The 26190-nt window shown below is 44.3% G+C and overlaps 2 protein-coding genes across 2 annotated transcripts; one reads left to right on the forward strand and one right to left on the reverse strand.

Moving 5' to 3' along the window:
- Positions 1-10850: 10850 nt before the first annotated feature.
- On the reverse strand, positions 10851-11375 carry LOC136440492 (octapeptide-repeat protein T2-like). The gene has a single exon (XM_066436542.1). It carries the CDS (start codon positions 11373-11375, stop codon positions 10851-10853), a length of 525 nt encoding a protein of 174 aa, XP_066292639.1.
- Positions 11376-17625: 6250 nt separating this feature from the next.
- LOC136440712 (uncharacterized) lies at positions 17626-23400 on the forward strand. The gene is made up of 7 exons (XM_066436809.1): positions 17626-17913; positions 19710-19819; positions 20187-20241; positions 20623-20929; positions 21628-21745; positions 22416-22531; positions 23067-23400. The coding sequence occupies exons 2-4, from the start codon at positions 19714-19716 to the stop codon at positions 20771-20773; spliced, it is 312 nt and encodes a 103-aa protein (XP_066292906.1). The 5' UTR covers positions 17626-17913; positions 19710-19713; the 3' UTR covers positions 20774-20929; positions 21628-21745; positions 22416-22531; positions 23067-23400.
- The last annotated feature ends 2790 nt before the right edge of the window (positions 23401-26190 follow it).

Below are 26190 nucleotides of genomic sequence, written 5' to 3' on the forward strand. Positions count from 1 at the left end.
AACTTTGTCTGAATATCTAAGCAGATGTTGGGAGGAAAGATCTGATTATGTACTCACTTGCTGAGCCTGCACACACGGTGTACACAATCCTGTCTCCGCTCCCGTCTGAGCCAAAGGCTGCTGCTGTGTTGAACAGACTCTTCCCACTATCGCGTATCCCACGTTGGCAGTTGTTGGTGTCACACCTGTGAAAGCTGAAACTCCGTTCCTTTGCAGCCCCAGTTGAGAAAACCAAGTTTGCCACCTCAGCTACACGCTTGGCCGAGCCACAGCCGAGCGTGTTGTTGATGTAGGGGTCAGAGTTGTACTCAGTCACGCACCTGCAAACACAACAACATTTCAAACATATCTCAACAATTGGTCACACTGGGCACCTTCCAACAAATGATGTAGATTTCTGACATTGAGGCTAATTAACTATCATCATAATTCATATACATTGTATATGGCTGGCAAAACATAAAGTAATCATTATGACCAAGGTATAGTGAGTTTTCCTAGTGACTTCTAGTAATTGAATTTTTATGTATGACTTAGTCATACAAAAAAATTCAATTTACTATCTTGAAAACAATTAGTAATTAAACTGAATTAAAAGATGATATAAACATGTATGACATGTATAGCTCCATTACTTATAGTACAAATGTCAAAAAGGCTACACCTCAGCCCAGATCACAAGACAGGATTACTACTGAGTGTGCAGTATGACTGTTTTACATGTCACAGAACCTACCGGAGTCTGCCGGGGCCACCGGATATCCCAATCTCCCCACAGCCCGTCGGCCTCAGTCCGTACTCCGCACAGAGGTTCTGGTAGTCCCTGCACCAGTCCGAGGTGTTAGACAGACCATCTGCCGGGAGTCTGGCGTTGATGGCCAGGAAATCAACACCATTATACTGCTGATTTGCAGTACGGAGGACCTCAAAGGCATGGTTTCCTGATGAGAAAAATTAGAACTTAAGTTCATAATGTAACACAAAGTTATATACCTCGATGATTGAAGATACTGCCCGAAGATCAGTTTGACTAGACCTACATTAATCATTGTTGGGTAATTAGATACTGGATATAAAAAAAGATTTTGCACAGAATACATACAATAATATATTACCAATTAGTTTGACTTCATTAACGCAAAATTATATAACAATTCATGCAATTAATGATTTTTTGTATCAAGGTACAGGTGCTTTAAAAACTTTTGTGCGAAGGAAAAGGATGGAAGAAAAAAACGGACACAAAACAGACATCTGACTTGATTCAAAACATAGTACAGCTGTTAACAAGAAATGATCTGTGCATACAATCAAACCTCTTTTTGCTATAACTTTTATGGTATAAGGCAAGTCACTTTTCTCCACTGAAACCTCTATTCACATGATCATAGAATGTTCTATCAAGACTAAACATCACTCTCCATAAAAATCTCTCTCTCTCTCTTTCCGAATTAACGTCTTTTATTCCCCATCATATGGGACTTGGACGTGCTTGCACATGGATGTGGGAGCCCCAGAACTCCTTATCACAGTATCAAGTGCAAGTCTTTTTTGTAGCAAGAGTTTTTATGGCTGGATGCCCTTCTTAACGCCAACCCAAACCCTACTGCTGTTTGATGTACTAGTATACTATGAGAAAACTAGAGTAGGAGTGCAGAATGCAGGGAGCGAAATGACCGAGGGGCGGACAGGTGGATGGTGCTCCACTCCTGCCATGTGCCACAACCTTCACCAACTATTACCAGTCTGCAGTTCCAAAGGAATCTGCTAGGGGGTTTTGATGTATGCATAACAAAATTCCCTATCTATAGCAGCCATGTTTTAACCAAAAGTTAAATTTCTGTCACAAATGAGTGACTAATTAGACTGTTAGGGCCCAAAGTGTTGTAGTTTCTTTGATAGGTCAAAAACCTTGAAACAAGTTAACAACATAATTTTTTTTTTTAATACAATAATGTGCAATGTTACAACTGTTCTTACGGTGCAATCACAAGTTGTCTTATTATTGACCTGAAGAGCAATGAAATCCCTGAAATATTTGTCTAGATGGGGTAGGCAAGCTTGGGGTACACACGCATGGGTAGGCAAGCTTGGGGTACACATGCATGGGTAGGCAAGCTTGGGGTACACACGCATGCATGGGTACTCTCACCTCTCAAATAAACGTACCGGTACGTTTATTTTTTTTCGCCAATAGTTCCACCCTGTACGTTCTTATTCTAGACGGTACGTTTATTGTTTTTTGAAAAATTGAGGCTTTGCAAACCAGGAATCCCTCTAAAATCGTAAGTTAAGGTTTTTCTGCCCATATTTCCCCGGTATTTTTGCTCGTAATTCGCTATTTTTCGGCCTACCGGCGTTGATTTTCTCGCCGCTTTGACGGCCTTGTGAAAAGTATCCTGGCGGCACTCGTAACATATCGGTCGATATCGCTATGACGCTACAAAGTAAACCGGAAAATAAAACGCGACATTGACATTTTAAAATACAATTTTCATATAAATAACTTTGATAGTCTCTGTTTACATCGTAAACCAAAGCACGCTGATCAAAAACGTGTGGAGTAGGGTGCTCGCCTGCACGGGGAATAATAATTTTCTGACCACTATATCCGTAGTATCGGCAGCGCGGCGGAAGAATTATTTGTTCGCAGAAGACGTGTAACACGTTAAAACAACAATCATAACTTAACTTCCCTTGTGATATGTGTTTTGAGGCCACAAAATCTCTAAAATGGCAGAAATATGTCCGATATGATTCCGTAAACAACAGCGCGAAATCGCGAAACATGGCCGCCGCTCTCAGGCATGGCGACAGTAAAACTAGCAGCATATTGCGTAGTGCGGATACCGATCTTTAAAATGATACCGTAAACGCATGGGCAACGATAGACACACAGCGCCATATTTATTTTCAGAGGGTTCATTTTTTTAAGTAATCGTAAGATTTTCCCAATTTTGGCGGTTCATCGCGGGTTTCTAGTGTCAACACGTAATGGGTAACTTCTTAGTATGTGCGGTCTGTGACGTTGAGCTACTTTTACAGTCGATCTCTATTCAATATTGTGGGATTTACCGCGGGAACTCGAAATCCGAGCGTCTCACTTTGTTTTCGACGCTATGGAGCAAAAGTTTATAGACATATTTCTTCTGTGGAAGGACTGTGTTCATATTTATGTTTTTTTGTGGTTGATGTCTTTTATGATCAGGTACATTTAACTTTTAAAAGTACTCTGATAATCTTGATGGTGAACAATTTTCTTTGATCACTTGCTTCAAGTTCCAAGTAAAAAAAACATGTATCAGGTACATTTTCACTTGTTGAATTTGAAAGCACCGTGGCCCCCGGTTAGGGGTCATAGCGGGGAACCTATGCCCAATTTTTCAATATTACTATTATATTTTACGAAGAGGCGAGGAAGATTATCATGATTTGAACAAGCTATGGACATTTATTCTGTTCAATATCTATATACTTAATAGGCATGGCATAATTGACTAAATATAAGTTACCTACCTGCTTATTATCTTATTTCCCTCTGACAGTGACTGTTGTACATGTATGGACACAGTTTACCTAGCCTCCACTGTCAATTTTTGAAATTTTCCGGGGGGTACTTTTATTCCAGGGGGTACTTATATTACATTTTGAAAATTTGTCCGGGGGGTACTTCTATTCCAGGGGGTACTTCTATTTGAGAGGTGAGAGTAGGCAAGATTGGGGTGCACACGCATGGGTAGGCAAGCTTGGGGTACACATGTATGGGTAGGCAAGCTTGGGGTACACACGCATGCATGGGTAGGCAAGATTGGGGTGCACACGCATGGGTAGGCAAGCTTGGGGTACACACGCATGCATGGGTAGGCAAGATTGGGGTGCACACGCATGGGTAGGCAAGCTTGGGGTACACATGTATGGGTAGGCAAGCTTGGGGTACACATGCATGGGTAGGCAAGCTTGGGGTACACACGCATGGGTAGGCAAGAAAATAATTTCATGGACATGTGCATTTTTTCCCTTTCGCATAATTTATGTTAAATCTTGGCATTCCTGCAAACATGAAGTAACATCGAGCGGGAGGCGAGCCCAGCCGCGCCTTTCAGCACGGCGGATGCCGCAAAATGGAGGCCACGAGCGGAGGTCAGAGGTCGCTTCCTCCAGCGTAATTCCCTACGATTGGTCCAGACCAATCCTACTATAATGTACATGAAAGTCCATGATACATGATGTAGTCTTTTCTTCTCGGAAAGTCATTGATGAAACTTTCCCTTTCTTGGGCTTTCTTTCTTTTTGTTTGTTTGTGAAGTTAATCAAATTATTTTCCAAAGTGTCTAAAGCCTGTTGTACCGTGACCATTCTAAAGTACTTTACAGCTCTGAGTCATTATTAACGCCATGAGTGCAGCCCAGAGTAAGAAACTGGACAGTACCTACACGAGAAAGTTAAGAATGGTGCACCGCGTATCATGGAGAAACCATCTAAACAAACAAGCAACTCGGTTCTCGTTCTCAGTTAGAGCTATAGTGCCCCCCTCCCCGGTTAGCAATCCTCGGCCTAGAAAAGCAGATAAACTCGAGTGTAGCGGACCAAGGACTTGAGCGGACAACAGTCTGCTGCCCACGCCTGCACCGCGCACGGAACAACTGTAGGAACGCTGTAGAAACAGTGACAAACCTCGCTGTCCATCAGCTCTAGCAAGAGACCGTCCTGGAGAGATTCGACAACAAACGTCAGCACGCTCCTTCACAGCGTCGTAATAAATTGACTTGTTCCACTGAATATGCGAGTGCGAGTCTTTTATGCAATTCACTTTTTGGCCGCATGAGGGCTACTATAGCGGTTTGTTCGCAAAGACAGCCCTGGGACAGAGAGCGTATTTTTGGTGCGCGAAGCATGCTGGGAGGACGGTAGTATCCTGGGGACGTGAATGTATGTGTGGAGAAGGCCAAACTCGCTACCGTAGCAAACTCCCTTCCGTGACATAACTCCCCTCTCGGCAATCTAGAAGGGTAATCTAACACCCTCGCAGCGCCACCAAATTAGGTACATTTTAAAGTTCCCTTTGATATAACGTATCACCATTGTGGCAACATTTTACCCCCGAAATAGTAAACTTTCGTCTTGTTTTCGCCTCGGTAACTGTAGAAAATACTAGCTAACTAGTGTAACGTTACAGTCACACGTTGTATAGAGACGCACACAAGAGTCACACAACTTACGATTTGCTAAGGTAATTGAGACAAACACAAAACAAAACAAAATGACAGCCGTGGATTCCATATAGTTTTATTTTGTGTATTGGTTGAGCCCACGATCTAAACCTATGGCTTCTTCGCGGCGCTGGGTACGAGCGTGAAACGTCAGCATGTTTTCTTTCACCATGTGTCACCAACTGGGTCAGAGTTAGTAGGTCAGAGTGCAACCGGGAACCATAACCCCAACACTACAGCGCCCCCGTGCGGTACCATGTTGTATTGCACTAACATATCTTACAGTACACTACAGCACGGGTTCGACTTCTTTTTCCCCGAACTTTTTCAAAACAATCCCCTTTCCACAGGGACTGCTACAGATATTCTTATTTCTCAAGAACTGCCACAGACTGGAACTCATTACCATACTCAGTAACACGAGAACGAAATCGGGAAAAGTGAACGGTCACTGTCACAAACCATCTGAGGAAGCGCCAATAAGTGCACTACTACCCCTGAACGCTTTACCCCAACCAAGGGTGTTGTTGAGTACTCCAAACAAGAATGTATATTGTATACATAGGCCCTTTTGTTCTTTGCGCATTGAACCATATGTTGTCTGGCAAGAACTGTTGTTAACATTCTGTCATGAAAAAGTGAAGAAAACCGCATCATGTGACACGACATAGTCTATACAGCTACATGTAATGAAATTTGAAATATTAATGCCAACAGCGGCTTCTAACAATGCGTCAAGATTACTCTAATACCACATGATTATCATCTTATGATATCCTATAATGATAGCTACTAACTGGAAACCATGTAACACACGCAACATCCAAAATTGGTCTCGCCGTCGCATTCAATAAAGTGACGTTTTCGGGGAAGAAATATCAAGAATATAACGTTACATTTTTCTATTGAAAGAAGAGTAACTTCTAAGGCAGTCCTATATAAAAGCACCGAAGCTATAACCTCGCTTTCGACGTCTCCAGTGATGCCCGGGCCATGTAAAAATTGCTGAACTAAGCATTATGATATTTGAGGTTTCGTTTTGTTTGTTTATTTGCTTGTTTATCTATTGAGCTTCACCACAACAATGAAAGGCGTGAAAACAGATGTTACAGCCTTTTAAATGCCTCCATATAAACAAAAACATAACAAAACATTACAACAAATAATAGATATAAACATTGGTACTAGAGAAATAAGCATATGCATTGAATCGACCTAGAAGTGACATGAAATGTTGCAACAGAGAAAATGAATTAGATCTGATCAATACAGTAGTCACATGAAATGACTTACAACCAAATACATTCAGCGCGGCCTTGTAGCAAGGCAAGTGGCGCATCCCAAGGATGAACCACGCACAAGGCTGTTCTAAACTGTAAACCTGGCGGAATCTATATTGCATTAAAGCCAGGCTGGATGCTCTAGCTCCCAGCCCTCTCATATCAACAGATTGTAATGAGACGTGGTATAAGTGAAGAGGCAAATGATGCCGATTTGTTCTCAGCGGAACTAGCGTGCGCGCCGTAAGACTGCGACCGGCGCAGGCTAGGTGTCCTTGAAGACATATTTACTCAGCCTTGCAGTACCCAACTCATACACCTTCCATAGGACGTCATCTTAGATTTCCCTTATCTAAGACAGTGGCAACCGGTCACTTAAGACTTTCATAAACTTTCTTCTTTACATCCTTAGAAGTCTATAAAACTTTCTTCCCACCTTCTCCACCGTACGCCCGTGCCAAATGTTCTCCAAGTTGTCTTTGCTTTACAATTTCAACGGTTTATGAACAAATGGGAGCGATACTACCTTGGACATCAGTAGCATATTTTCATCAGTTCATATTTTACAGACATTTTTGTTTATGTCGTTTTTGGACGGACAAGGACGACGTGGCACTGGCACTCAAGTTTTTCATAACTTATTTCAACAGTGCCACGTACAGAGAACAATATACCCATTTCTACACCTGGGCGGAGTGAGGAAAGTCGTGTAAAGTGCCTTTCCCAAGGGCACAAGATCGGTGGCGTCAGGGGATTTGAACGGGACCTCTGGGTCCTGGGCCAAAGACCCTGCCGTTACGCCACACGACCCCACAGACAGTTTCCTCGGCTACTTAGTAGTTTAGTGGGGTTCGTCCAGCAGAAACTTTCTAAACTACACAACCCATCCACCCCTTCCCTACCGTATTACGGTAAGTTTTTTTCTATGCTGTTGCCATGTCCTTAGCGTTGCAGCAGAGCTGAATAATTTTCATTATACAGGGCGCTGACGAGTGGCGCTGAGGTAGGCGTTTACTTTACGTTTAAAGTTCTGTGAGTCCTTGAGGTTCACAATGTCCTGCGGGAGGCTGTTCCACAGCTTAACTGTAGCAGGGATGAATGTTCTTCTGTGCCAGGAGGAGGATGACTTGACAGGTTCTAGGGCTGCACTGTGTTGGGATGTGGACAGGCGAGTTTCTCGGCGATGAACGTTAAAGGGCTCAGGTAGTAGGTTGTTCAGTAAAGTTGGTGCGTTTTGGTAGTACATTCTGTGTAGCAGTGTGAGGGTTCCAACATTTCTCCGCTTCCTTCCTTCCTTACTTGCTTCCGTCGCCGCCTTCTTTTCTTTTTTTCTTTTTTTATTGAAATTTGCAATCTAGTAATTATATGAAGCAAAAGTGACAAGTTATTACTGTTTACCCGTACCGTTGGCTAAAATCCCACCTGGTCTTGTACACGTTTTCCGTGGACCTATCTCCCCTGTATTAATCCTGCCTTAGAATTCATGGATGAAGTTTGAAATATCAAATTATTGTCGGCGGCTGCAGGTAACAAAGGAGGAATTACTTTCTGCTGGTTTCCGTGAGAGGACCATATGGTGCCGACACGTGAATTATTTCAGACGCGGTACAAATTGCATAGTTATCTGTGTTCGTGTCAATATCTAAGTTCTGAACATCTTATTCGACCGAGAAATGATGACCGAAGTAGTGAAAGGCCACTTCCCCGCAAAATATGTTGGGGGCGTCACTCCGCCGAAAATCAAGCTGAAACCCTTGAGTATCTTTTCACCAATAGAGATGTCCTTAAACTTAGCTTACTCTACCAGCAAAATTTGCCCCTCAAAATTTAGGAAATAGCGTTTCAGGGTGCCAGGACTTCAAAAGTTTCCCGGTGGTTTTCCCTTCGGCGAAAAATATGCTGGGAGAGCGCCGCCCTGAAACTCGAGCGTGAAACCCCTCAGAATCTGTATTTTTGACATGTAGAAATGTCATTACACTTAGCTTACTTTACCAACAAAATTGGCCCGTCAAAATGCTGGAAATACGTTTCAGGGTGTCAAGGTTTAGAGATTTTCCTGGAGAGCATGCCCTGGCCCCCCTAACGTTAGGCGCTTGACATCGTAAACGTTTCGTCAGAAATATCTCTGCTCCCCCATACGAAATTTCCTGCCGCCGCCTCTGGTTAATGTATCGGTTATCGTTGCCGGGCGATGTATTTGTCGCATAGGCATGTACATGTATGAAAATAAAAAGGTTTTCACTATGGCTTCTCGGCTCAGACCGCGGACTTTTCACTTAATCCAAGAAACTTTGGGTATAGATTGAAGCTCGACAGCTATTTGAAACGTTATGACCTCACCCCCAACATCTGCTTGGAGTTTAGAGAAACCCATGTGGCAAAATAATGTGTGGGTCGGCCGCTAGTTATGATATAAGTGATGAAATATGAACACTAGAAGGCCACTCCTAACAATGCATGGTTGCGTAAAGATAATTCTTACTTGGAAACTATGTCACAAAATTGGTCTCGTCATCATGTTCTTAGAGTGACGTTTTAGGGGAAACAAATATGAAGGATAAACATTTTTCTTTTTTTTAAATAAACGGTGACTTCTGATATGGTTCTTTGTAAAATTAATAAATGAATATATGGCTCTATGTAAAAGTATCGAAGCTATATCCTCGCTTTCTACCTTTCCGCGGCCGAAGATGCCCGGTCCATGTAAAACTGCTGAACTACGCGTCATTTCAGGTTAACAGTTTGGGCCCATCTTATTTTGTTACAGGTCATTCTTATCAACATTCTTGTTCATATTCTCCCCGGTGTCTCCAGAATTCTGTTCCGTTTTCTTCCCTTCTCCTCCACGTTTGTGCCAGTGCCAAATTTTCTCAAGTTTTCTTTTTTTTTCTTGCAACTTCAACGGTTGAAAAATAAGTTTTTCACAGAAAGCCTCCGGGTATGGTATGACGGACGCAAAGCAAACATCCGATCTGAACGGGCTTATAATTAGTAATCGGGGTACGCGCTATACAGGTGTCAAATAAAAAAAGTCATACAGAGCGTAGAATGTTGCGTCTCTCCGTGAAAAGATGCCATACGTATCGGTCAAATAACTAACAACTGACCACAAACATCATACTCTGCTATTTCTGGCCCGTACAGCGCGTACAGCAAAATGAAATGCAGAGTTAGAATGAACAGAAGACAAGATGTTCTGAATGCATTTTTTTAACGTCCATGCGTTTTTTGTATAAAGTATCCTACCTCCTCCTCCGCCTGCAGTATTGAGACACCAACTTGCGATGAAAAAGGCGAAGAGCCGCTGAAACAGAGACATTGTTCTCGGTGTCTTTCCGTCGGAATCAGTCCAGTAGAAATATGGAAACGTTTGTACCGACCGTTCACAGGGAGGAAAAAGCTAGACAAGTATTTCTAGCTGGGTATGGCATTAATATGATATGATATAGACATGTGACAATTACAACAATGAGGAGGGAGAGGCCATTATAATGATAGGTACGAACCATTCCCTGAATAGGCCAGTACAGAATCACAGACATGCCGCAACGTTGTGCCTCTTACTATAACTTAGACTTTTTTAAACGAATTATTGTGCGAAATGCATTTCGAAATACATATTCCACATGATCCATTTGTTTGACTGTGTTAACATCAGACCCCCCCCCCCCCCCATGTTGTTGCAATAGTAAAACGGCCCAACTGTTGCATTGAGTCAAGAGTTGGAAAAAACAAACGGACAATAGGCCATGTGGTTACCTAGCAACGGCAACTTATTTCCTTGTCCGTCATTTTTCTTTCTTGCAATTTCTTAGGTGACTGCAATGGAGTAATTTTGAAACAGAAATTCACAATTTATTCATGTTTACCCGTACTGTTAGCTGTATTTCCCCCTCATCGTTTACAAGTTAGTCGCAGAGCTAATTAACCCGCCAGTACTCTAATTTAATCCAACACCTTAGAATTCAGGGACGAAGTTTAAAATATTTATGACGGGGGCTACAGGTAACAATGAAGAGCTTACTTCAAGTGCATTCCGCTAATTTCCGTGACAGGACCGTATAGAGTGGCCACGTGAATCGCTTTAGACGCAGTACAAATTACATTATTTGTGTGCTCGTCAATATCTAAGTTCTGGACCTCTTATTCGACCAAGAAATGGCCCGCCCCACCTACAGTAAAAGGACTAACAATGGCTAAAGATTACCATAGATGATATAGATGTACATATACATGTCCTCAACTGGAATATTGGGAACGTACAGTTAGAATTCATAACTAGGTTCATTACGTCACAGCTACAATGAATCACCTATCTATGTTCATCGATATCGTTTACTTAGCTTCTCTCTCCACCCATCTATCCACCCCTCCTTTCCATCTTTCTCCATCCTTCTCTTTCTCCATCCGCCCTCTCTCTCCCCTCTCCATCTCTCTCCATCCTTCTTTCTCCATCCGCCCTCTCTCCATCTCCCTCTCTCTCCCCTCTCCATCTCTCTCCATCCTTCTTTCTCCATCCGCACTCTCTCCATCTCCCTCTCTCTCCCTCTCCATCTCTCTCCATCCTTCCCTTTTTCCATCCGCCCTCTCTCCATCTCCCTCTCTCTCCCCTCTCCATCTCTCTCCATCCTTCTCTTTCTCCAGCCATCCTCTCTCCATCTCCCTCTCTCTCCCCTCTCCATCTCTCTCCATCCTTCTCTTTCTCCATCCAGCCTCTCTCCATCTCCCTCTCTCCCCCTCTCCATCTCTCTCCATCATTCTCTTTCTCCATCCGCCCTCTCTCCATCTCCCTCTCTCCCCGGGCCCTCTCCATCTCTCTCCATCTCTCTCTCTCCATCTCCATCCTTCTTTTTCCTCCATCCGCCCCCTCTCCACCCCTCTCCATCTCTTTCTCCTTCCGCCCTCTCTCTATCCCTCTCTCTATCTCTCTCCATCATTCTCTTTCCATCCCTCTCTCCTATACTCAAAGTTTGAAATGTACCCATCCATAGCCGTTATATTCTCTGTTTCCATTCTACTCCAGTCTCTACTGACAGCGAAGGTTGTATTTGTTTTTCAGGAAACATATTGCGGTGCGATCTATAAAACACGAATAACATCGCATTTCTCGAGAATTATCAACACTCGTCATGATGTTGTTGTCATGACAACGGTTGCTAACACCTCAGAGTATGCACATGTCTCAACAGGTGTTCGCAGTGAAGGGTTACTTGTGCTGCATCATGAAATATTGACACATTTTTAATCCATGCTGGGCGTTGACTTTTGTTCGCTCAGTTGGTTCCCTATTCCTTTATTAAAATTCCGGTGGACGTTGAATGGGGTCCAAACGCAATTACGTAAAGAGACCCGTGTAATAAGTGCCGGGTAGTGCTGATATATCGATAAAAACTGTTAACTAACAAAAAAAATGTATTTCCCTGCAAGTTATTGCGGTCAAAATTCCATACATCCCTCATGACAGGTTTGTTCCGAGCCAGAGCAGGCTGGTGTGTTATTTGAACAGCAAGTGTAACAAGTCAGTAAGGCTGATGGTGTGATATTAGAGTGTGTTTCAATTATTTCCATGACGTCACACTTGGGAACTCAGCGCTGGGTCTGACCTTTGACCTGTTGCCTGTCCATTTTCAGTCCAATTTCTCAACCGTTTTCGTTCTCTGGTTTGATTTTGAGTTTATAGGGATCCACAATTAGCTTAACAGCTACTCTTCCTGTGGTCCAAACTGACTGGACAAAACTACATGACACATATGAGCACCACAGAATTTACATATGCACATAAAAGAAGCATAAGGCTGTGTATATACAGTTATACAAAGTTGACAATATATCAAACTACTTTACACTTTCAAACCATTCCAGGTGGAAACCATTCCTGGTGGAAACGATATGAATTAAAAATGGCTCAGTGGAAATTGTGGCGGGTCTAGTTTAGTTTTTAGATCACGCTGAGTCGATGTTATCCACCCGTGCATCAATTCCCGCCCACCGGGTTTTAACAAAGATGAAAAAAGATTGATAATGCCCCTCAGAACTTAAGACTAAGGTTTACCTCTACTTGTGACCATCTCCAAATGTGCCTGTCTGACATAAACCAAAAATACAAGCAAGTCCGGAAATTTGATACCGGTTGATCTTATTTATTTCCGTTGTTAGTTTATCAAACGTATTGTATATTTATAAACAAATGCAATGCATTTTTATGTTTCCCAATTTCATACACTTTAGAAAAGTTCATATTTGTAATGGCTTTAGACAAATCCTTGATTATAGAGCACATCTGTGCCTATATTTACACCATCACTAAGAAGCGAGAGGAAGCCAAATCCACGGAATTTGGGGGATACTGAACTTACACTATAGGAAAACTGAGAATCATATTTAAGTCAAACAGCGAGATTTTCTGCAAGCGCTGTTTAAAAAGAAAACGAAGAAAGTCTTGGCTCCTAAAGTAAGAACATTTTTTTAATGAAGCAAACAGCTCACATCGTCAGCTCACCGGCATTCTTTCCCAATTCCACACGCAATAACTACGGCACTATGTTTAGAATACCATGTTTTCGGTTGCATGATTTTGTATAAGGCTATGTTGACGTTTTGCCTGTGGTTAAATGGCGTTGAATATCTTTATGATTTATACCATTAGATGGCATTTGTCATGTGGCTACAAAGTCCTATCAATGATTTAAACGAATGAATTTGGGCCCCTTGCGGCCCTCTTTCATACAGCACTTGGTACCCCCATGAAAAATAGACTGTTCTTGGCGCGGCCGTGATATCAGCTACAATAACATTTCTTACGGTAGGCTATGGGCTATGCATGCTGAATAGAGGGACGCCGGACTAGTGGCATCATCTGTTACTTTAGGCAGTGTACACAGTTGTTGGACCGGTTTTGGACGGTCAAGGCAAAGATCAACTACACATAATGGCTGTGAGAGAAGAACATTTAGATCTAAGCTAGGCGTGCCCTGTTACACACATTTAGGCGTGCAAACTTTCTATTTACCTCTAACGTTAACGTTACATTAATTCATTCATTAATTTGCTAAAATACCAAAACTGTGTTCTTTTTTGGAAACTTAACAGTACTAACATTAAAGCAGAGGCATTCCAAAACCTCTAAATCACATCGGATGAGAAACCGTTCATATACACCCGAGAACCCCTCCCCTTAATCATCAAATCTCACAAGGTGGTGAATACTTAGCAAGTGTTGGGACACTTTTATTCCTATGACTAGTTGTTCAGAGAGCTACAAAAAAGCTTGACTATCAGATTTTAGATCGTACTATTAGAACAACACTAACGTTGGTACCTAACAGATGTTTTTGAGCATTTTCCCCACATATGAGAAAGGTATATTGCTATGTCCAAACGTTTTGTAGGCTTTCTATAACGGTGCAAATGTTAAATGCAGACGTGAGAAGTATGAAGAAGTTTGTTACCTTTAGAAAATAATTACTGTGATGTTTTTTCACCTTTCGAGTTTCACCTTTGGTTTTATAGTATGTATAATGGAGACGCACTCACCTGCGTTGTAGGGTTTGGGGAAGCAACTCGCTAAGAGGTTGGAACGAAGAGATTGACAGGTACCAACCTTCCTTCGCAAATATTTGAAGAAAAATGGCGGTTGTGACGGTACAAACCGGTTTTTCTACACACGTTGCACTGATCATAACACACATGGCGTACCAAAATTCCACCTGGGTACATAATTCTGCCACCCTGAAAGGATACGTCCAAACAGATCTGCAACCCAACGTCCCCCAGTATAATGCACTCCTGTATGTCTAAATTGTGCATACCTGGGGGTGCTGCACTAGAGATATCTCAAACCCACTGTTTTTCAGGGTGGCAGAATTCTGTAATCGGCATTAATGTTAATGGCGGTTATATCCATAGTGTCACCTCACAGAGGATTAACTGAACTGAATATCCATATCCAATTTTTTCTAGTAAAACACTTAACAAATTCATGAAACGGAGTTTAGAAATAGGCACGGTCGTCATACTTTTGTAGCAATAGAAATTTCTTAACATCGCTTTTGAGTTTGTCCAAATGGAATCTTTCCATATTTCCACTGTAGCTTTAGACAGAGATGCGCATAACCACGTGCGAGTTATCTACTAGTAGGAACAGCGCAGTACAGAGCAGATAATATAAAGCCTTGCAGGCTGTATGTTCTTCATCACCCTCCGTGGCTTTACATCGATAAGTTCAAGGCCACAAACCGCCATCATTGTTCGTTAAGCCGGCCGCGGCACATGTCGGCGGTTTGTGGCCTTGAGGCTATGCATTATCAATGTAAAGCCACAGAGAGCGATGGAGCACAACCTGCAAGGCTTTATGATATTTATTCTGTACTGTGCCTAGATAACTCGCACGTCTAAGCTACAACAGAAATGTGATTGATATACGGTAGCAGCACCCTTTCTGTCTGTCTGTAATGTCTCTTATTGTTGTAGTTCAAGTAATGCTGCAGTATTCATAACGGGCACTGGAGGGCGCAGCAAAGCAGCTAACAACCGCCAAACACTAGCCAATCCAACCTTCAACACCTTGAGATAAAAATGACTAGAAGATCCTTAATTCGACATTTTGTAAAGTGACGAGAATGTGGGCGGTAAAGTATAAACCTGGAATGCTGTATCGTGTCTTAGATGTGATACCCACCATGCACTTTTGTAACGATAAATCGCCGATTTTCTGCCGAAGCCGAACCCGGAAGTACGCGAAGCATGAACCATAGCCCGCGGTATGCAAATGAGTTACAGAAGAATTCAAGGTTTTTGCCATGGACTGTAGATTGTACTTTACTTTATTGTCTCCATGAAAAGAGGAGACACTGTTTTTGGTGTGCCAGTGTATGTGTGTGTTTGTCTCTGTCTGTCTGTCTGTGTGTGCGTGTGTGTGTGTGTGTGCGTGTGTGTGTGTGTGCGTGTGTGTGTGTGTGCGTGTGTGTGTGTGTGCGTGTGTGTGTGTGTGCGTGTGTGTGTGTGTGTGTGTGTGTGTGTGTGCGTGTGTGTGTGTGTGTGTGTGCGTGTGTGTGTGTGTGCGTGTGTGTGTGTGTGCGTGTGTGTATGTGTGTGTGTGTGTGTGTGTGTGTGTGTGTGTGTGTGTGCGTGTGTGTGTGTGTGCGTGTGTGTGTGTGTGCGTGTGTGTGTGTGTGCGTGTGTGTATGTGTGTGTGTGTGTGTGTGTGTGTGTGTTTGTGTGTGTGTAACTCATGCGGACTTTAATATACGCATGTCACGTTTCCCGCCCCGCTGGGCCCTCTGCGCTTACCCAAACCCTGCATCTACAACTTCGTTATGATGATGGGTACCTGGATTCGGTTGGGGAGGTAGAAGGCGGTGGAAGGAGAGGGATGGGCTCCGTATTCCAATACCGCGCCCTAGGCACACTAGATAACAACCCACTGTCACTACGGCGTCCAAAAGGCTTTGGGACTAACGTTACATTTACCTTATTACGTCTTGTCAGCTTTTATGTGAACTAAATGAACCTAAACAAGACCATAGCACGTCCAGAACACAAGATATCAAAAATGGCAGTTCTGCTGCTGCAGTACCTTAAAACTACGCTAGGGAAAGATAATCGATGGTATTTCAAGGAAGACCTGCACACATACCAAATATTAATACAATCCATCCAGGCGTTCTCTAGTTATCGACATCATCGTATGATACAAACAATCATTACAATACCTAAGGTAAAATAGTGCAGCATTGTGAGATTATACCCATAGACGAACCCAGTTGGTCCTTAGTGGTTTAGTGAGAGTGAATCAGGTAGGGTCCTTGCTTGCCTAAAGTTTCAGTCTGAGAGTGGAAACCTTGTTTAATAACATTCCTTGAGCACCTCCTTGTAAGGCGCAACGGTTACTTAAAGGTTCAGCAAGCCTTGGCTATTTGTTGTTTATTCCTTCGTAAGGCAAGCCTTGTTTGCTTTTACCCAAGAAAGAACAAAAGGCACTGAAGCTTCCTTAAGTCGGCACTTCAGCTCCCCTCACGGCGAGGTCTTCCTGCGTCAGGGGGTGCTCAGATTACACAAACATCTTTTCTCCGGTGGGATTTCTGTAAATCCTCTCCTGCTCAAATATCCCAGGATAATCTTAAGTAGTCTTGAGTTTTGGTCTTAGTACCTGTGTTCTTATTCGAGAAGGTGTTGCTCTTGTTAAGCGGTGCGAGGGGGATATAATTTCGAGTTTTGTAAATATGAGATTTTTGAAAGTCATCATGTTTTCATTGGTGAGATGTACTTATGTCTGTGCTTGCTTTATGCTCAATACGCAAGACGAAAATACGACAAGTGGTCGAGTTTATACAATATTCAAATAAACAACGTTGCCCTGAAATAAACCCTGTAAAAACTGACTGAAGACTTTCTCAATCTCTCTGACACTTTCTTGATCTCTCTCTTTGTCTCTCTCTCCCTCTTTCTCTCTCTTCTATCTTTCTCTCTCACTCCCTTTCTCTATCACTCTCTTTTTCTCTCTCTCTTCTATCTCTTTCTCTCTCACTCCCTTTCTCTCTCTCTCTCTTTTTCTCTCTGTCTCTCTCTCACCCTCACTTTTACTCTAACTCTCTCTATTCCACTACTAGAGGCTGACGGATCGCTCAACGAATTTCATAGATTAAGAAAAATAATTACGGCTAATGCTAGGGTCACATTTCCAATCCGGGGCCCGGCCGGGCAGTCTTTGGGAACGAAAAGTATGATAAAGAAGACAACAGAAACACAAAACGTACCCAAAATTATTTAAGAGCACAGCTTGTGCAAATCTATTGACACACACTTTGATTTTTTGTTTCCGCAAGCAGCCCGGCCGGGTCCCGGTTAGGAAATGTGACCCTAGCATAACACCCTCCGGCTCGGACCCGTCACGCGCACTTACCCGCGCGAAACGCCCTCATGCGCCGCTGACCAAACTCGCAACACCGCCTCGGAGTGGAAACGCAACACCCGTGCTCCATCTCCCCGCACCATTCAGCATCGCCCAGGCAGAGCGGGCCGCAAACACCCCGGCGTTCCTCCGTACGGGTAGGCAACAACAAGTCCGGCGGGCAGGACTCACACAGGTGAGGACAGAACTCCGTTTCTGATCCGCTTATAATTACTGCTGATGATGAAGTCGTTCCAGGGTTGCTAACCAGGGTTGGGAGATTATCTAGAGAAGGCTAGTCGGATTAGGTGGGGATGTTTTGGTATGTGTAGGTACAGGGAGGGACAAAACCGTGACACAAAGCGTTACAATTCCCCGGCGGGTCGGGTTTCGGGTCGGCACAATGGAGCGGGGGTGTCAGGGGAGGGGAACCGGGTGTGTCCGACTTGGTTTGGCGGCTGGGAGGGGCCTTAGAGAAGGTCGGAAGGGGTCTTAAAGGTGCGTGGAACGTCTTGGGGGTAACGGGACGCGGCAGGTAAGTTCTTGACTTGTCTTCAACAGGTGTGTACGTCGCACGTGAGGTTAGGGAGACGACGGGTTTCAGACAGGTATGTTGGGAAGGCAATGAGAGACTTTCAGCGTTACGCAAATGATACAAGAGCCTCATGGATAGGATTTCTGTCAATTTGAGTGTATATACATGTGTGTCACGGTGTGTGTGTGTGGGGGGGTTGCTACTCAAGCTATTTAAGCGTAAAAATGTGCCTTCGCGGTACCAATTTGTTATGGTTGATGACCGTTCGGTGTTCTGACTCATTCAAGGTAGTACCGTAACGGTGTGATGATGAACAAACATCAGTGAAAACGGCGACACCTTGCCAAAAGTGCCGCTCAGAGAATGAAATGGAATTGGTACCCATACTGCGAGAAGTGAGACAATACTGTAACAGCACGTGGCCGAACTGAGACGGTGACACTTGGACGTTGGTGTTTTTCGGACATAGTTCTGATATACTCCATGCAAACTACTCTTCATCGACGTAGCGGTGATATGGTTACCTATAACGTTACAAGCATACCATGACCAGTAGCCGTGGCAAAGGCAAGGGTTAGGGTCGGGCGTACAGAGTTAGTTCGGTTGGTGGAATTTTCAACGGTTAACCCGTTAACTTAGCTCTACAGAGTTTTCTAACAAGAAACCGAGTAAAATCCAAACTGACTTACAAACAGCATATGATAAACACGAGAAAAGCTACCTCGTAAGCCTGCTATCAAAGGAGCCTTACCGTTAACTTATGTCCGCGGGGGCACTCCGACAGAACTCTGTCTGACCATGTTTTGTCTATTTTCAAACGTATGGAAACTGATTGTAGGAAACTATTCGAAATGAAAATCAGCCGAGAAAAATTTCCTGGTTACTCCGAGACGTTTACAAATGGAATAGATCCGCGCTTGAGCGAAACTCGTGCCGATTATATGTAGCAGAGGGTTTGCAGAAGTGTCCGTTATGTTTGTTTATTTCATTCCGTCTCCCTTTGTTAGTTCGCTTGTATCGGTGTCCATTACCGACTGGCTGACACGTAACTTCCTGGAGTCGGACACGACCTTTATACAGCGTTAGAATAACATGTGGAATGAAACACTAGTAAGCCTATAAGAAAGATTGAACAAAATGTCTAAAGTGTTTAACGTTACAGTTCCATGCTGGCTCTTGTACGCATGAGTTTGCATGTAATATTAGGGCCCTGTCACACTTGTGCGTATATTCAAGTGCGCGTGAGTTGCGCATTAACATTTTTTTGGTTAAAGTAACGTTTGCGGGGAAATTTTTTTTCTACTTTGACCCACCGTTGTGCAGCAAAGTGATCGAACCTATTAAAGAAATCACCTCTTCGGCTGCAAACTTAACCTGAACCCAAAAAAATGTTATTACGCAACTCATGCGGGCTTGTATATGCACAAATGTGACAGGGGCTTTACCGTTTGATGTAGGCGTGCATTCAGTTTTCCGTAAGGAGTGTCGGCAGGCCCAAGACTCCTGAACATGCATAATAACCTACTCCCTGCCGCCTTACCCCATAGCCAATACACATTTGGTGCCAAACTGCTACCTTAGCATACCGAGGGTTAATGTAGCTGGTGAATCGTATTCTGTTATATATTCTGCAACATATGTTAGCCTATATTGTTTAGCAAATAGATATCCGGGAATTGCTTTGTATTTCTGTTGTGTAGTTTACAGCCACCCAGTAGCATGACTGAGAACGTTACGTCATACTCACGTCAGCGCAAATGCCCTTTTAAGGTGCTAACGATGTCCTCATTTCTCAGAGTGATGTGCAAGTCGTCGGCGGACTGCGGGTGGAACAGCGCATGCGCCAACGGCACGTGTTCCTGTCATGGCGGATTCTCCAGTCCGGACGGGACGTTTTGCACGGACGGTACGTTACCATGGCAACGGGGGGTTTCCGCGTTTGTGTTTCACTCCTTCTGTTTACTATTGTCAATACACTCAAACGCACTCTGACACACACACAAACAGGCACCCTCAGACGGACAGACACACACACAGATACACATAACAACACTTAACTTCCTTGACTTGACTTATGTCGGGTGCCAGTCTCCTTCATCCGTCACCCGAACCACTGTAGCCGCCCAGAAGCTCCTGTCCTGCATAGCCTTCCCCATGCCATCAGTTTGTATGTCAGTGTCAGTAACTTCCTTATGAGAGTGAAAAAAACATCATATGGTTTCCATGCTTCCTATAGGGTGTAGCTGCATTGATGAATGTTTTACCCCCTACAGACCTGTGTGGCGTCGGCCAGTGTGTGACGTGCTACGATGCCGTCAGATGTCGCAGGTAAGATGTCCGCTTTTGTTCCACTGTGGTCCTGTGGATGGGGTTGTTGACTTAGAGCCTAAAGGTCCTGGGTTAGAATACCTAGCATGTCCAAATGTTGTGCCATTGGGAAAGACACTTTACACTTAGTTCCTCACTCGACTCAGGTGAAAATGAGTACCTAACTTCGGTAAGGGACGTTCTCTCAGTTAGGACGTTAAATTGATTTCTTTTCTTAATATCTTATATATTAGAAATATGTTTAACCCTCTTGTGTGTGTGCACGTGTTTCTCTTCCTCTTTCTTCCAACATCTGTAGAATTTATTTGTACCCTTTGATATGTGAAAATATGATATGCTTTCTTCATATCCTTTATTTTAGAAATCTTGTCACTTCTGCAGGTGTGTGCAGGTGGTTCTGTCGGCGTCAGGCAGGTGTGTGAACAGCTGTAGGTCCCAGGAGAGTCTGCACCTGGCAGGTGATGGCTACCTGGGGAGGGTGTGTGCAGGTGAGTCACGTCAGGTGTGTAGGCAGGTGTGTGAACACCTGTAGGTCCCAGGAGAGTCTGCACCTGGCAGGTGATAACTACCTGGGGAGGGTGTGTGCAGGTGAGTCACGTCAGGTGTGTAGGCAGGTGTGTGAACACCTGTAAGTCCCAGGAGAGTCTGCACCTGGCAGGTGATGGTTACCTGGGGAGGGTGTGTGCAGGTGAGTCCCGTCAGGTGCTCCCCGCAGAAAACACGTTATAGAGGCTTTTTTTCCACTGAAATTATTATGAAATGACTAAGATCGCCAATGGCTGTGTCAAAATTGCTTGTCTAACACAAACAAACTAACTAAGAGACAATTATTTGTTTATTTTTATCTCCATGTATTTGTTTATTTATTCAATATCACTCAGCTTTACAGATTTAAAGGAACAAACAATGAGCAAGCAAAAGAAACAGACGGCTCCTCAAATAACGGCATAACAATGAATCTCAAACCGGTGCAATGGCGTAGTGGGTAGAGTGTTTGCCTTGCACACGGTAGGTCGTGAGTTCGATCCCCGGCCGAGTCATACCAAGGACTTTTAAAATTATTATTATTATTATTATTGATCCTGAAGAAGGCGACAGTGGTCGTCGAAAATTCGATCCGTGAATACCTTAGTGTTGGAAGAAAGTTTAGCATTGTATTATGACTTTTAAAATGGTACATACGGCTTTCGCCGCTTAGCACTCATCATTTGGGAAAGGGTATGGAACTTAAACACACACTTCTGTGCGACTGGACCCCTGCTGTAGTGATTGCACAAAGTTGTGTGGTCCAATGGCTACTTAACCAGGGATGGGCGCCACCCTATGCACCATATGGCGCGGGAAGGACTTTAACTTAATTTTGATAAATCTCTATTCCCGTCCCAGACCCGGAGCTCCCGCCCCTCCCCGTGGGGTATATCGCGGCGATCGGGGTCCTGTGCGGACTGGTCCTGGTGGCGGCGGCCGTGGTGCTGGGCTGCTGCGTCTACACCAAGAGAACTAAGTAAGGAAAACAACTCGTTATCTTAGAAACATATATTTCTGTATCATTTGTTTAAACTTTTACAAGGATACAGTCAAACTGTGCTGGAGGTGGTTTACCTAATAAGGTTTTACTGTAACTCTTACACGATTAATATTCTTCCAATGGTTTATTTCACAGGCAAAGTCAGTTCAATATTAATGTGTAACGTTTGTTGCTGCCTCGCAGGTATGGACTGAATTGCGTTAACGTATAAGTACATAAGGGCCCTGTCACGCTTGTGCGTATATTCAAGTGCGCATGAGTTCCGAAGTAAAATTTGCGGGGAGGAAGTTATTTTCTACATTGACCTACCGTTGAGCAGTCTAGTTATCAAACTAAAGAAATAACTTCTTCGGCTGCAAACTTAACCTAAACCAAAGCATGTTAATACGCAACTCATGCGGGTTTGTATATACGCACAAGTGTGACAGGGGCTTAACACTGGGTACGTAAATAACAATGATGCGTATTTATAAAGCACTTAATTTCTAAAAGTATGGCAGTTGAATAGATATTTAGTAGTATTATTTACACGTCTAGGACTTATGGCCAACTGTACGAGTCGATATCCATAGAGTAGTACTAGTATGTGGTCTAGTCGGAAAGAAACAGCACCCTAACAGTCCCGACATAATCGTTGTTTTCCCAGAGGCCGGCTGAACTTCCTGCGCGCCTGGCGGTCCACTAACGTGGAGATGAGCAACCTGAGCGGCAACGGCAGCAGAGCCACACCGCTCCCATACGGCTTCAACAACCCCGCATTCTGTAAGTAGTGGTACCGTCCCTCCCTCTCTAAGCCCCCTCCCTCCCTCGGCTCCCCACCCTACGGCAACGGCAGCAGAGCCACACCGCTCCCATACGGCTTCAACAACCCCGCATTCTGTAAGTAGTGGTACCGTCCCTCCCTCTCTAAGCCCCCTCCCTCCCTCGGCTCCCCACCCTACGGCAACGGCAGCAGAGCCACACCGCTCCCATACGGCTTCAACAACCCCGCATTCTGTAAGTACTGATACCATCCCTCCCAGCCGTACGTACTGATACCCTCCCTCCCAAATCTTCCCTCCTAACCCTCCCTCCCTAACTCTCCCTCCCTCCGTGCACGGCAACGGCAGCAGAGACGCACCACTCCCGTACGGCTTCAACCGTGACCCCGCCTTCTATAAGTACTGATACCGTTCCTCCCTAACCCTCCCAACCATTCCTAACCAAGGACATCTTAATAACATATAATGTCCTTGCTTTCACGGCCCGGGTAGGTGTTAAAGCTTACCATCACTGATTGCCAAATTGTTTTGTCCAGTGGACGACAGCAGCCTGCCCATGTCCGGGACCCTCAGCCCGCGGCAGGTGCAGCAGCAGAAGGCGGAGTTCTTCCGGCTGGCCACGGCGCTGCGCCTAGGTTAGGGGGTGAAGTCTGCCATCGCTGATTACCTGTTGTTCTGTATATTAACAGTGGATGACAGCAGCCTGCACGTGGACGTGACTCTCAGCCCGCGGCAGGTGCAGCAGCAGAAGGCGGAGTTCTTCCGGCTGGCCACGGCGCTGCGGCCGCGCGTCCGTACCTTCCTCACCATGCTGGGAGACGCGCGGAGGCGGCTGCGCAACATCGGGGAGGAACACAGGCACGCCAGCCTCTACAGGTATCACAACCCGTCTTTAAGTCTTATTGTAGTAGGCTAGCTGATATAGAAAGGAAACATCGGGGATCCCCGGGAGGAGCAGAGGGACGCCAACCTCTACAGGTATCACAACCCCTCTTTAAGTCTTATTGTAGTAGGCTAGCTGATATAGAAAGGAAACATCGGGGAGGAGCACAGGGACGCCAACCTCTACAGGTATCACAACCCCTTTTTAAGTCTTATTGTAGTAGGCTAGCTGATATAGAAAGGAAACATCGGGGATCCCCGGGAGGAGCAGAGGGACGCCAACCTCTACAGGTATCACAACCCCTCTTTAAGTCTTATTGTAGTAGGCTAGCTGATATAGAAAGGAAACATCGGGGAGGAGCACAGGGACGCCAACCTCTACAGGTATCACAACCGGCCTCTTTAAGTCTTATTGTAGCAGCTATAGAAAGGAAACATCGGGGAGGAGCAGAGGGACGCCAACCTCTACAGGTATCCCGGCCACTCTTTAGTCTTGTAGTGCAGCTAGAAATAAAACATCGGGGAGAGACACAGGGACGCCAACCTCTACAGGTATCACAGCCCCTTTTAAGTCTTATTGTAGCAGCTATAGAATTAAGGTTACTTCGGGGAGGCGCAGAGGGACGCAATGCAAACCACTACAGGTGGGAGAAATCGTTATATTGCTCCCTCAGAGTTTGAGTCTTATTTTAGCGTCTTGTATTCGTTTTGCAGCTAGAAATAAAAGCATTAAACACTTTGCGTCCGTTCACAGAGTCATTATCCGGGACCTTTCGCGAGTGGTGCTGGTACTGAACCGAGCAGAAGGTTCGTCGGTGGAGATTCCGAGGGACGGGGTGGCGCTGATGCGGTGGGCCCGACACGCCCTGGCCTCCTACCGGGCCCAGGTGGCCCCCTCGGTAAGTCCTACGTCACGACCCGCTACAGGACCTGGATGTAAAGAAGGCTACACATTACTGTCCACAAGAGTGTGATGAGAAAAAAAGATGGAATACACGTACACACTACCTATCATGTATCAAAACCGTTAGTCAGTGTGTTTGGTGGGGGGGTTGTGTTGGCGAGTGTGCGTGCTTGCACAGTCTGTGTGCCTGGGTCTGTGCGTGTGTGTGCGTCTCTCTCTCTCTCTCCCCCTCTCTCTCTCTCTCTCTCTCTCTCCCACTTTCTGTGTGTCTGAGTGTGCGTGTGTATGTGTGCCTCTGTGTGTGTGTGTCTGTGTATTTATGTGTGTGTGTGTGTGCGTGCGTGTATTTATGTGTGTGTGTGTTCCTGACCCGCGTAAAGGGGTGAAGTCTGCCATCCCTGACCGTCGTGTAGTTTGTCTGCCCTCAGAAAAGTAACCCGAGTCTCCCCAACCATGTATCCAAACTGTTAGTCCATGTATTTGTTTGTTTATTTGTTTATGTGTATATATACATGTATATGTGTGTCTATGTGTGACACCCGTGTTGTTGGTCTCCTCACCAGGACCCTTCCCGAGTCTCCCGGACCCCCAGCGTAGCCGGTTCTACCTGGGATCGCCCAAACTTCTCCCCCAAGCCTCCTCAACCCCCCGTCCGGACCAACCCTTACGTCATCCGTCACCATAGCAACCGGTCCGTCTCCATGGCGAACGGGGTCGTCATTGGCAACGGGCATGCGTCAGTGTCATTCGTCTGACGTCAAAGGGCGCATCGCATTCAACAGATATTCCTTTCTTTAATTCAAACTGTTATGATAGTCTATGCAATGCTTAGCATGCCCGTGCTTCATGCATTATATGATAGACATAGTTAGTATTTGTTGAAATCATGTATATATACAGGTTATTAGCAACATTTTGTATAATAACGCGCTATGTATTTTGTTGTTTCTTGATGTCTACGTGTAGCTTGTGTCTAGTATTTTCTGTTCAGCGTTTTTGTTTATAACTGAGATGCATATAAACGTAGTGAATGTTTTTAAATATTTACTCGTAGGTCCAGGATTTATAGGATTAGTTTTGAAAATTTGAAGCAAAAATTGTACAAAAAGACAGCAACAGTAGCGTTTGGTAGTATCGTTATAACTCATTTCATTGGATTTTTATTTGTCATGTTTTGAGATACGTTTGAAGTTGTCAGTTCATCGGTTTTATTTTATTTTCTATCAAAGTACCGAGTTAAGAATGAATCTATTCAACTTTATCAGTTTGTTTATTGCTGATTTTGCACATAAACATGTTATAAAGTATAGGGAAACAAGAACATAACTGCGACTGAAAGTCTGAATTGAAGGTTTTATGTTGGCCTCTCTCTATCAATTCAAGATAACATAGTACTACATACCTTAAAAGAAAGTAAATTGAAAAAAAAAAACACCATGAGATATATCATATCATCCAAATACACATTTTGAAAATACGCAAAGAAAGAAAAAAATATTAATACAAACCTAAGCAATTAATATTTAATGGTACATGTAGGTGGACGTAGCTGCTGAAATTTACCAAAAAATAAATGTAACAAAGTATAACACACATGCAAGTAAAAAAAAAAATTCCTAGTCTCTACCAGACTAACCGCGCCGGCTATAGGGAGAACATTTGCCGGGGGACTTTGGCCATGGAGGATAACATTTGCAGCCGCAGAGTTGCAATATTGGACACTATCTCTGTAGCCGACTCCCTTCATACTCTACTTTGGCCAATTTCTACTATTTTCCCAGCGACCCGCGGAGACTGGTAGAGCCTACAAATTGCCTATCTTCGTGCCATATTAAGGTACCTGAATGTTTATGCGACCAACACCAGCCGTGTAA

The sequence above is a fragment of the Branchiostoma lanceolatum genome, chromosome 8, assembly GCF_035083965.1.
Source record: "Branchiostoma lanceolatum isolate klBraLanc5 chromosome 8, klBraLanc5.hap2, whole genome shotgun sequence".
Classification (NCBI taxonomy): domain Eukaryota; kingdom Metazoa; phylum Chordata; class Leptocardii; order Amphioxiformes; family Branchiostomatidae; genus Branchiostoma; species Branchiostoma lanceolatum.